Here is a 12,940-nt window from a genome sequence, read left to right as displayed (position 1 = left end):
GCATTTTTTTCAATCATAAATAATAGCTACATATTATGCATAGTTAAGCTCCCATTTCCAGTCCTACCTCTTCAGCTTTGGTTCTTGGTGCAACCAGTCTGTCTGGTTTGAGTCTTTTTAAAAGTCTTCAAACAGTTCTCTTTACCATCATGCAGCTCAGCACAACAGTTAATCTGACATCCCAACTGCACTGATGTAACCTATAGGCTACATGTCTAAGAAAATGCTGTCAGAAAAACCCAGTAACAACTCACATTACAATATGAATCATCATTGTCTTCAAAGTGATTATTCTTTAAAAAAATGTTTTTGTACTTCTATTTTTGGTTTATGTCAACTTTTACAACAAAAAGAATGGCACCTATTTACTGCATGGATTGTGCTATCTTACAGTAGGCCTGTATGTCACAGAAATTAATCAAATGCTGGAATATGCTTCAGTGGGTATTTTCCTCTAAAGACATGCAAAGCAAAACAAACATGTATGTATTTACTGTAGGTTACACGTTGAGCAGCGATCATCAACTGGCGGCCCGCGGGCCACATCCGGCCCGCAGAATGGCCACTGATGAAAATATTGCACTATTAATGTAATTGCAGTATTAGATACTGTGCATCTGTGGCGAAATTCACAGTAAAATGCTCTATCACGTTACTGCTAATGCAAACTGAACATTTACTACTGCTGCACCTTAACATTAAAAGCATCTAACTGGCGTTGACTTTTATTTTGAAGTAGCCTACTCATGAAAAAAAAAAATATTGTAAGTTGCGTTCCCACCGAAAGCAAATCCAACGTTTTGGGCGGCTTGATTACATACAAAGTCAAAGCAAAGACGCGAATTTGCTCCGGGCAGCGCGAATGATGCGTTTGTCGTGCAGTTCGCTGGTTCGCGCGAGTTCAAATTTTTCAACTTGGGCGAGAAATTCGCGTGAGCGATGTTACGAAAGCCTATCAGTGGTGAGATAGTCCAAACGTCACCAGCGGCTTCGGGGCGTTGCTTGGAGAGGACCAGGCGAGCGGTGTAATGACAATCCACTGGCCGACGGGGAGCTGCTAAAGAACGGGGAAGTGGACGGGGAGTAGTGCTGCAGCTTTCGGACAAATAAACACCCGTAGTAGTCTGGATTCTGCTCTGACAACTACGCCGTTTACCAGCGGGAGGAGAAAGCTGGACATTACTTGGAGAAAAGAAAGAGAGGAAGTTGAACTACCTTGTTTAGAAAATGTGTCTAACTTTATTCCGAACAGGTTAGCATAGCCCTGATCAATCCGAACTCCATTCAGAAAACACGTATTTTAAAAGTTGTTGTCCTGCTGACAGACCTGACAAAGTATGAATTCATATGTCTAACAAAACGGCATCCTATTGTAGTTATCTCGGCATAAGTTTGATTCGTTTATTGCTATTGCAGCCAAGTGTTTATTTAGTGTTCATATAGCTGTAGTATCCGCGGGCTGTGTTTCTTCGCTTACAACGCGCGTGTGTGAACACTCAAAATGTCCAGCGGTGAAACGAGTAAAGCGAGGCGAATATTAAATTCGCTTTCGGTGTGAAGGCAGCTAAATATAAATCATTTCTTTAGCTGCCCCAGACTTCTGTGGGTTAATAGTAGGCCTATTAAACCGCATTTGCTTTTACCACCGTAACTACAGGTGTCACATGCACTATTAATGTTGCAAATAGGCTGAATAGCAGACTGACTTGGATGGATTTGGCATATTTTAGGAGTCTGTTCACAGTGATATATGCTAATAAAAAACATTTGGTTTGTAAAATTGAAAATTTTAAACACTAGTATGCTAATTAAGTCTAAATAAAAAACTTTTTATAATGTCCGGGCTTGCGGCATCTGCTTAGAGAAAGTCTATCCCTTGAGCAGAAGTAGTTGAGGAGCCCTGATGTAGAGGATAGATATTTCTGTTCAGCAGTGCTGGTCATCCCTGTCTTCTGCATTTGGCATTCATCCACATCACAACTTAGGCCTACTCACCTGGGTAATAATCTTTTTGCGTGCCTGATCTAATCCATCCATCACAATCTTCCATCATCCACTAAAGATGGGCATCTGATGATGTGTATTGTGGTCATTAACTTTCCTCCACGATGAAGAAAGTAATTCCTTCACAGGGTTGTATTTAGTGGATGTAGTATCATTTACAGAAATCCTGTGTTATGTTATGGGTTTGAATGTTAGCAGTTTTTATGTAAAATACTATGTACCCATGCAAAATAGTATCTAGAAACCTGAAAAACAAAATCATGAAAGAGACTATGGACCAATCACAGTTCAATGCGTACACCATGTGACCTAAATGACAATGCCGGAAGTTGACATGAGGCGCTGATCGGATGACACATGAAAGTCAACGGTAAAACAACCGCAGTGTGTTACAAATATGGTGTGATACTCTCTTAAAATATAACCCTAAACATGTTTACGGTGTATTAGAAAGCAGCTCAGTGTTTACAGCAACGATAGTAGCTACTTTGTTCCGGCGCTAGCTAACGTTAGCTAGGAAATGCGTTTGGCAGAAGACTCATAACAACAGTTACCGGCGTTTACATATATGTAATTAACATTAAGGTACATCAAAATACAGGCAGGTCTGTCAGAGTCTGTGCCAGCTTGCCACCATCCTCCTCAGCTGAAACAGCGTACAGATGGCAAGGAGCCTCGGTCGAATATTCAAGGGCTTTCAACGCCTCGGCTCACGCTCATCCATACAGACTCAACTCAGCAGCCATCCGCCTGCCAGCGTTTCATTCAGGACCAGCTTTGTACGGACGGTGGTGGTAGGTAACATCAGCTGTTTTAAAGAAAGGGGCTTGAAATGAGTGGGGGTTTCATCTGGGTTCTCCTTCCAGATGTTTCTCAGTTCAGTGGTGGGTATAGTTAGCCTGTGTGATGCAATGTCAGGCACTGGTGTGTTAAGCGCATTCCTATAGTGGGTACGGAAAGTATTCAGACCCCTTTAAATTTTTCACTCTGTTTCATTGCAGCCATTTTCCAAAAATCAAAAAAGTTCATTTTATTTCTCAGTAATGTACACTCAGCACCCCATCTTGACAGAAAAAAACAAATGTAGAAATTTTTGCAAATTTCTTAAAAAAGAGTGTTCAGACCCTTTGCTCATTATTTAGTAGAAGCACCCTTTTGATCTAATACAGCCATGAGTCGTTTTGGGAAAGATGCAACAAGTTTTTCACATCTGGATTTGGGTATCCTCTGCCATTCCTCCTTGCAGATCCTCTCCAGTTCTGTCAGGTTGGATGGTAAACGTTGGTGGACAGCCATTTTCAGGTCTCTCCAGAGATGCTCAATTGGGTTTAAGTCAGGGCTCTGGCTGGGCCATTCAAGAACAGCCACGGAGTTGTTGTGAAGCCACTCCTTCGTTATTTTAGCGGTGTGCTTAGGGTCATTGTCTTGTTGGAAGGTAAACCTTCGGCCCAGTCTGAGGTCCAGAGCACTCTGGAAAAGGTTTTCGTCCAGGATATCCCTGTACTTGGCCGCATTCATCTTTCCCTCGATTGCAACCAGTCGTCCTGTCCCTGCAGCTGAAAAACACCCCCACAGCATGATGCTGCCACCACCATGCTTCACTGTTGAGACTGTATTGGACAGGTGATGAGCAGTGCCTGGTTTTCTCCACACATACCGCTTAGAATTAAGGCCAAAAAGTTCTATCTTGGTCTCATCAGACCAGAGGATCTTATTTATAACCATCTTGGAGTCCTTCAGGTGTTTTTTAGCAAACTCCATGCGGGCTTTCATGTGTCTTGCACTGAGGAGAGGCTTCCGTCGGGCCACTCTGCCATAAAGCCCCGACTGGTGGATTGCTGCAGTGATGGTTGACTTACTACAACTTTCTCCCATCTCCCGACTGCATCTGTGGAGCTCAGCCACAGTGACCTTTGGGTTCTTCTTTACCTCTCTCACCAAGGCTCTTCTCCCCCGATAGCTCAGTTTGGCCGGACGGCCAGCTCTAGGAAGGGTTCTGGTTGTCCCAAACGTCTTCCATTTGAGGATTATGGAGGCCACTGTGCTCTTAGGAACCTTAAGTGCAGCAGAAATTTTTTTGTAACCTTGGCCAGATCTGTGCCTTGCCACAATTCTGTCTCTGAGCTCTTCAGGCAGTTCCTTTGACCTCATGATTCTCATTTGCTCTGACATGCACTGTGAGCTGTAAGGTCTTATATAGACAGGTGTGTGGCTTTCCTAATCAAGTCCAATCAGTATAATCAAACACAGCTGGACTCAAATGAAGGTGTAGAACCATCTCAAGGATGATCAGAAGAAATAGACAGCACCTGAGTTAAATATGAGTGTCACGGCAAAGGGTCTGAATACTTATGACCATGTGATATTTCAGTATTTATTTTTTAATAAATTTGCAAAAATTTCTACATTTCTGTTTTTTTCTGTCAAGATGGGGTGCTGAGTGTACATTACTGAGAAATAAAATACACTTTTTTGATTTTTGGAAAATGGCTGCAATGAAACAAAGAGTGAAAAATTTAAAGGGGTCTGAATACTTTCCGTAACCACTGTATATAAACAGGAGAACTGAAAATATAACAGTCAAGTCAATATGGTCACAAACAAACAAAAAACGTCTATGCGTAATTATGCAGCCCTGAAATGAAAATGTTCATTTTAAGCCTTTAAATTTAATTGTAGCTGGGCTATTTTGCAATCAATATATTGTTTAGTCTTTTGATAATTTTTTTATGAATGGAATGATAAGGGCTGGGCAACATACATAGAATTCTATATCACAGCATATTTAATTTTATGTTGCAATATTGACATTATAGGCCCACTGGTCAAAAGTTTTAGATAAACCAATTTTTTCTAGTTTTTATTGAAATATAAGTAGTTCAACTCCAGTGAAAAATCTTAAATGATAAACAAGTAAGCAGCAAACTGCCAAACTTTAAAACTGAGACATTGTCAAAAATAAAATTGCCAATTAAATTTATTTTGAATGTAAAGGTTTTAAATGAGCAAGCACTCCATTAGTGTATTTTACCTGCATGAAGACATCATAATGTACTGTGTTTTGAAAAGAGATTTTATCTCAGTGGATCTTCTCCACTGATAAAATAAAGGTTAAATAAAAAAAAACAAACATTGGAACTGATCAACCTTCCTTAATTAATTGCCTTTTTAGTTGTAATATTGTGCAAATAAAGCTTCTTTTGATGTATTAACAAAACAATGAACAAAACTTTTATATCTCTGAAAATGTCTGTTTTGGTGATGTAAAAATAATTTTTTAACTTTGGCAATTTGCGGCTTACGTACCATTTAAGTTTTTTTTTACTGGATTTAAACTATATTTCAATAAAAACTATAAAATTGAGGTGTTCTAAAACATTTGACCAATAGTGTGTCTTAGTTGTTACTTTTATTGGGTAAGTGTTTATTATTGAGGTTGTAGTTTGCAGTGGTATTGAACTGGACTACATTATATTGAGAGGTGTTTTCAAATGTTTAGACCAACCCATTTATAAACATGAGGAGGAAGAATATTAGAAACCCATTGTAGTGAAATTAAAACCTCTCTGACAGTGTGATGCTTGATAAAAACACTCTTAATAGGTTAAATATACCCAAGAAAACAGGAACATAAAGAGGGCTGTGTATGGCCCTTCGGAGTTATTAAGTACTTCTCAAAAAAATTGAGACACCCCAAGGTCTTCTAGTCTTTACAACTGGATAGTCTGAACCTTCTCTGACGTTAAATGTTGCAATGCCCATTGCACTGAATTTTTTGATGCACCTCAGATCGAGTCCCCAAGACTCCCTCCAATTCAAGGCTCTTAAAACCCAAGAAATAGTCCCTTATGCCAGCTAATCCTGAGACTAACAAATCCTGCAACATGTCACACACACCTTTCTCAAGCCAGCGCTGCTTTACAAACACCAGTTAGAGTGAACCAAATTACCACTTAAAAAAATGCTTTGGGAGACAAAATACAGAAGCTTAATAGAGAAATTTTGAGAAATTTCATCTATTAATGGCAGATTTTAAACTTGAAGGTAACACTAAATAAAGAATAATCATAGGAGAAGGACATAATGCAAACCTTGCCCCCAAGTATGTGTCACAACCTGAGGGACAGTAAGTGACTGAGCCAACTGTTGCACTTAACCATTGCTGCATGGAAGGTTAAATCTTGTTCACTTTTATTTGTAGTTTATGTCGTAAATGTATTTATTTTGTTTTTATAATTTATATCAGCTAAATTTAATGGATTTGATTGAATTAATCTTATGTCTTATTCAAATGTAAACTTTTAGATTTTGAAACTGCTTTAGCAACACTGTTTAAATTAAACATTTATGCCAATAAAGGACATTGAACTGAACTGATTCAGCAGTGTACATACATGTGCAGTAATTTTCTACCACACAGTGCCAAATCAAAGCTGAACATTATTATCTTTGTAAAAGTAGAATCCATCGGCCTTCTCCTCCAAGCCACGGGACTTCAGCTTGCCGAACTCCTCATGGGGCCCAGAAATGATGCGGTTGTACGAGCATTATAACAGTCTGTGTGAGGTGGAGACAGAGGGGGGAGAGAAACAGGAAGGCCCATGGAGGAGACTGCCAAGCTACAATCGCCTCCTCAAATATGCTACAGGTAAAAGTGCAGACTGTGATGTTTTTGTTTGTCTTCCTGCTTGTTTGGTTTGTGAGATTTTAGCCATAATGCAGCGGTCAAGCACAAGATGAATCTGCATTGATTTTATTTCTTTTGTATTTTAACAAAATATCCTTTTATTTTGTGCCTTATGTTCTAGGGCACAGTTTGATCAGGACTGGTTTGAGGGTGTGAATAGACAACTACTATTTTTTGTAAACTTGGAACAACTGGTCAGAGCTGCATAGTGAGTTTCAGTTCATTTAGCTGTCCGGCCAGCAACGCAAAGGCAAAGCGAATGCAACGCAAAGGAATTCGCGTGAGTTAAATATTTTCAACTCAAGCGAGAAAGTCACATGACGCTGAGTCGCGATAGCCTATCAGCGGTGAGACTTTCCGTATGTCACCGATGGCTTCAGAGCGATGTGTGCAGAGGGCCTCACAGAGCGGAAGATTAAAAATCTGCTGGCCGATGGAGAGCTGCTAAACATGGGGGAGAGGAGCAGGGAGCAGCGCTGCAGCTTTTGGACAAATAAACACTCGTAGTAAGTCTGGATTATGCTCTGACAACTACGCCATTTACTCGCCAGAGGAGCTCGGAGTAAACTGCTTTTATTAAATTAGCTTTTTTACTTTAGTTTTTGGGATTACAACGATGATTTATCTTAACTGGAGCTTCTCAGCAGTGAGCTTCTGAGCACATCCGGTTCCAGTGTTGTTGTTAGCGTCGTTTAGCACCCAGAGCTCTGTTAGACTACTACTTCATATTTATATAAAAAACAGACAAAACTGGACATTGCTGGGAGAAAAGAAAGCGAGGAAGTTGAACTACCTGAGTTCAGAAAAGATGTGTCCGTTACTTTATTCCAGCTATCGTTGTACTTTACTGTGACCAAGTTAGCATAGCATAGCCCCGATCGATCCGAACTCCATTCAGAAAACAAACATTTTAGAAGTTGTTGTCCTGCTGTCTTGCTGACAGACCTGACAAAGCATGAATTGATATGTTTAACAAATCGGCATTATATTGTAGTTATTTCAGCATCAATTTAATCTGTTTATTGCTATTTAATCACAGCAAAATGTTTACTTTGGGTTCATACAGCTTTAGTAATGGTGAGTTGTGTTTCGTCACATTATCGCGTCATGTGTGAACACTCAGCAGTTGTCCAGCAATAAAACCCCTGGAAGGAGAGCGTTGCGTGGATTAAATTTGCGTTTGGTCTGAATGCTGCATAACGTGAGCTGCAGGCGACTCCAGGGGCGGGGGATAAAAATGGCACCGTCTAGTCGGACACATTCTACCTGCGTGAGCTTACTGAGGGCTGAGATCAATGACTAATCTTGCGGCGTTTGCAAAGAAAAATGTTGCGAGATCAAGCAAAAGGTGGTTCAAACTTTGTGCAGCTGGAGAAAAGCAACTGCAGCCACCTTGCTCCCACGAGGTTTTAATGTCATGTGTCATGGTGACGTTTTGCAGAGCCGGCGAAAGTCGGACACAATTTCTAACCAGCATCACGTTAAAGAGGTGGTATTATGCCTTTTGGATTTTCCACTCTCCTTTATTGAGTTATATACCTTTTTTGGGCATGTAATAGGTTTGCAAAGTGAAAAAGCCCAAAGTCCAGCCCAAAGGGAGTTCCCATCTCCCACAGAAAACACTGCTCTGAACTGCTTGAAAACAGGTCGTTTGTAGTCCAGCCGTTTCCAAAAACACTGAGCTGCAGCACACACCTCTCCTCTCCCTTCTAAACACTAGCTACCCTCCAGGCAGTCAATGGACATAAAGTTGTTACAGTGATGTAGAGACAGAGCTCAGTTAAAACTTTATGGATGAAAGATACTTTTGTTACAGATTAGTAACTCACCACTCTGAAACTCTTGCTCCAGTCCATGTTGCCAGGCAACATGTACAGCTGAGAAGCGTGTTTACTGGCTTCTCATTGGCCCACCCTTCTCTCCCAACAAAGATCATTTAGAGACAAGATGTGTCACTTCACAGCTAAAGCAAAGTGTTCAACACAGGGTGAAAAGAGGAGCTGCAGCAATGTGCAGTATGACAAAAAAATATGGTGTTTTGTGAAAATCAAACCACGTAAACGTGTTCTGGTACAACCCCTAAATAAGATTATGAACTTAAATGAGCAGAATACTGCCTCTTTAAGTCAGCGCTGCGCCGTGTTCACAACCACTGCTCCCAAATGTTATTGCTGGTTCCAGTGAAACAGCTTGATGGTGTTTGTGCAACTGAAGACGTAGCTATTATGACACTTAAGACAGTACACACATATTGTATTAACTAGTTGGCTTTTTATTTTAAAATATCCTCATATTAATTGTCCAATTCCTTGTTGGTACAAAGAGAAATGCATATATACATATATGTACACTGATTTGACTTCTGGATGTGATAATCTCAGATTGTGATTTGTATCATGAATTACTATACATTTAGAAATATTAAATCTTTAAATATAAATGTTTGCTACCCTACAACCTGCACCTGTTTTTATTTCTTTTTTTTTCTCCTGGGATGCTCTGTCAAGTGACTTGTGTGTTTTTCCCATCAGGTGGAGTGCATCTTAGTAAAATGATCCAGTCAAAAGCTCGTCTTTTTACCCGGAACATGAGAGACCCCGGGGCAGCATTTGAGTATGTTTTGTTTGTTAACAGTGAGGAGCAGAAGTGTGTGTGCATTTTCCAGGCAGGACATCTACTGGAGGGGCCACCAGGGTAAGATAACAAGTTTGTGTATAAATGTATGTGCTTGTTATCTTAAAATATTTGTATGTACCTCACACTGTAAACACTAAAGTAATTTTACTTTTTAAAACATTTGCACATTTTATCGTTATGTTATGTCTTGGTCTGAAATACGAAGTGTGAGGCGCCTCAGTAGGCATGCGCACAACATGTAAGCCATGGACCTTTATCACACCTCTCTCTCTCTCTCTCCCCCCCCTTATTTTGTGCCTGTCTCTGTATAATCAGCACGAAAAAGGCCAAATAAATTAATTGAAACAGGAATTTTTTCATAAAATAGGTTTTTTAATCTGAACTCACAAAACTGCGCTTTTAAACTTTGGATTTGATGTCTAACATTTTGTATGTTTCCAGATATGTCCATGGGGGGGCGATAGCCACTATGATTGATACTGTGACAGGGAGTCTCGCTACTCTGCTCTCTGGACCTGTGATGACTGCCAATCTCAACATCAACTACCGCAGGTACAGGAAGAATATTTTTTTTATAGACATGAAACAGTTGATTTGTTGTGTAAATATTTTTTGTTATACATATTAAATATCCGCCAAGTTGTAAAATACCTTACCAGAAATGCAACTTTTCAATTGGTTAGTATAATGATCGACAACAGTATATTTGAAGACTCTTGTGTTTATAACTAATATTACACCCTGATGTATATTTTATCATCCCATTTCAATCAGGTACGGTGAGCGATGAGCTGTCAGGGTCTGTGTGTGTGTGTGTGTACATGTGTGTATAATGCACAAATTAAATAGTCAGTTCAGCAATCTTTGTAGTAGTTGTAACGACACACCACACACAGATTTGTCAGCCCAAAATGCTCTGGTTTTCTAATTTTTCAATGATAAATGAGTGCTCTCCTTAACCCAAATATCAAAATAATAATAATGATGATGCCAAATCAATCAGTCTTTAATGTTGTATTACTATTATCGTTGATAGTCTGCTTGCTTTAACAAACACTTGTCCTGTCCCAAGCCCCATCCCACTGGGAAGCACAGTGTTGCTTGAATCCTGTCTGGATAAGAAGGAAGGCAGAAAAACATATATTTCGTGTAAAGTGACCAGCACTGACGGCTCCAGAGTGCACACAGAAACAACAGGTAAGGTACATTTTTATACGCGCAATGTATCTGATGGAACATGTCAGTGTGAAAGCTTGTGGCTGGTTCTCATCTCTGCTCTTCATCCTTCTGTATTGTCACTGTTCACTTTTCTTTTATGCCTCTTGTGCAGCACTGTTCCTGTCAGTCAATGTCAGCCACCTACTACTGGGAGTATGATACAAACGCACCAGTCTACTATTTACCCAAGCACTGTCAGCAAGCAGAGGCCACAACGAGTGTGTGTGAGTGTGTGATTAGTTTGGAGAATTGTTTGGGGGAGTGTGTACTTGGTGATTTAAGAGATAACTTGTCTAAATATGACATTGTTTTACACAAACTTTTTTAATATATCCTAATATTCATGTATCTCTGCTGGCCAATATGCTATTACTAACAAACATTTAAGTTTCATGAAGTACTTTTACATGACTACCTCTGCTTAGTGTTACTAACACACTGACAGTACATATCTAAACAGTATTTATTGAACTAAATGTACTTATTGTAATGTTTACAATATTGATAGTTTTATGTAACACTGGGGCCTTTTTAGAAGTGAAGTTATTGCTCAAAATGTACATGACTATTTAGTTTTCTCCAATATATTCCTTGCCTATTGGTATTGTATATGGTATGTATGTGTTTGTTTGATTTTCAACAAGTGAAATTGTTTGCAACAGGAAATAAAATTGCATTGTTTTTTTGGTTAATATATTGAGGTTTTTGCTTCAGAATAAAAAAAAAAGAATGAATTAGACGTCTGATTGCACCTACATTTAAATGACAAAATGAAGTTCTCTTGGTATGATGAAAAACAATATTTAAAACAATAGTGTACATATAGTATGTGTATGTATCTAAACGAATTAATCCCCTGATCAAACTTGATAGTTAAACTACTAATATAACTAACAGCATATGTGGTACATTTTATAAGGTTTAATTTACAGATACTGATCTTGCTATATTTGCCAAAAGTCAGGATTTGTACAAAAAAATATGACAAAATGAAAGCAGAATTTGCTGCTTTTTTCTGTAATGTATGCACTTAGAGGAAGTACGGATTTAATGTTTATCTAATTTTTGTAACCTTTCAGCCAACAAGATTTTGAGGTGTGGGTTGTTAACTGTTAGCCCACCATGTGGTGGATGTGGTCATATGTCAGAATGATGTGTGAATTTGCATGATATGAGAATATCATGACTTACAATAGAGACACAAGGGGTTCAAACGCCAAATGATCATTCTAGCGATTACACTAAGTCAACTTGTTTATAGACTGGTTCATCTCACTCACTTTGACAATTTGAACATGTTTCTACAGTCAGAGATGACTGAGGCATGCCACAATGTGCCATAATAAGTAACACTGCCCACACCACAGAGATCTGTGCTGCTCTGGCAGCTACTGCAGACCACGATGCTAAAGAGTGCGCTTATGACAAACACCTGAAAGCAAATGGGGCATATTTTGGGTTACGCACATACTGTACTGACTATAGGTTGAAAACATTGCATTCTTTGATTTACATTGGACTGTGGAACATCTGCCTCAGAATGTAATGTTGACATTCCTCCCAACACTTTGTCTTGCTGAACACTAATGTTTACTTTGTGCTTGACGTACTGGCGGAACATAGCAAACATGTCAATGTATTCTGCTCGAGTCAAGCAAAATGTAAAAAGGAGCTTAAAATGTAATTTCTTAACATTTCCTGTTTTCAATCACTGCTTGTTATATTGGTGAATTATTTCAAATGCCTTCCACTGATGTATTTGACACACAGCTTAAAATACTCAAAATAATGTGACAGTTACAAAGTAAATTCTTATTGCAGCCACCATTATACAGTGTTACTTATTAGCAGGTGCTGCAAAGTGAGGTTTTGTTTTCGCATTAAATTAGTGGTTACAAGTGTACCAACCCTGCACACGTTTAACTGCATTTAACTTTGGTTCTCACACAGTTTTGGCTGATGTGTGGTTTCTGAGTGTATGGACTCATCACTGTTCAGGCCTGGTGGGCTTCTGAGGGCCCCTCACATATTTAACCTCAGTAAAGTGCAGATGCTACCTTAGTGTCTAAAACCTTTTTTCGTGTGTGTGGGTTGGGTAGCGGATACAGGACAAATGAACACCGGCAGTTTTTTTCTCTTCCCCTGAAGAGCCATGTGGTCAAGTTGGGTTTGAGGAAGCGGGTTTGGGGGGGAGGAACAGAGTGGGGGCAGTTGTTTTCAACTTTCAGTTAAAACCACCTGCAGCAAGCTCTGCGTCCACTGCAGCACTTCCAGAACTGATTTTTACTTCAGATATTAGTCTGAAAGCACAACATCCCCTTGAAATGCTCAGTAGCCTGTTTGACTTAATCTATAAACAAAACAAAATTAACAGAAAATTGTCAGTTAAGTTAA

The 12,940-nt window shown here is 39.4% G+C and overlaps 1 protein-coding gene across 3 annotated transcripts; it reads left to right on the top strand.

The window, feature by feature from the left end:
* Positions 1-442: 442 nt before the first annotated feature.
* On the top strand, positions 443-11,285 carry them4 (thioesterase superfamily member 4). Of its 3 annotated transcripts, none has more exons than XM_038711461.1 (7): positions 443-2,374; positions 2,606-2,798; positions 6,466-6,652; positions 9,223-9,385; positions 9,770-9,880; positions 10,401-10,525; positions 10,659-11,285. In XM_038711461.1, exons 2-7 carry the CDS (start codon positions 2,667-2,669, stop codon positions 10,703-10,705), a joined length of 765 nt encoding a protein of 254 aa, XP_038567389.1. In that variant the 5' UTR covers positions 443-2,374; positions 2,606-2,666; the 3' UTR covers positions 10,706-11,285. The 3 variants fall into 3 exon arrangements, with proteins under 3 accessions (XP_038567389.1, XP_038567390.1, XP_038567391.1); XM_038711462.1 differs by lacking the exon at positions 443-2,374 and adding an exon at positions 2,387-2,404; XM_038711463.1 differs by lacking the exon at positions 443-2,374 and having other exon boundaries at positions 2,679-2,798; positions 6,463-6,652.
* The last annotated feature ends 1,655 nt before the right edge of the window (positions 11,286-12,940 follow it).

Source organism: Micropterus salmoides, unplaced genomic scaffold, assembly GCF_014851395.1.
Source record: "Micropterus salmoides isolate LMB-PRFRI ecotype aquatic unplaced genomic scaffold, ASM1485139v1 Ms_hic_scaffold_11, whole genome shotgun sequence".
NCBI lineage: Eukaryota > Metazoa > Chordata > Actinopteri > Centrarchiformes > Centrarchidae > Micropterus > Micropterus salmoides.
Note: the sequence above shows the minus strand (reverse complement) of the source record. Positions and strands in the feature narration are given on the sequence as shown.

What these genes read in the sequence shown, in the direction of transcription:
- them4 (XM_038711461.1), top strand. Translation starts at nt 2,667, where the DNA reads ATGGCAAGGAGCCTCGGTCGAATATTCAAGGGCTTTCAACGCCTCGGC. An exon ending in GCTTTGTACGGACGGTGGTG is followed by an intron (nt 2,799 to 6,465) that starts GTAGGTAACATC and finishes TTGTAAAAGTAG; the next exon opens with AATCCATCGGCCTTCTCCTC. An exon ending in CTACTGGAGGGGCCACCAGG is followed by an intron (nt 9,386 to 9,769) that starts GTAAGATAACAA and finishes GTATGTTTCCAG; the next exon opens with ATATGTCCATGGGGGGGCGA.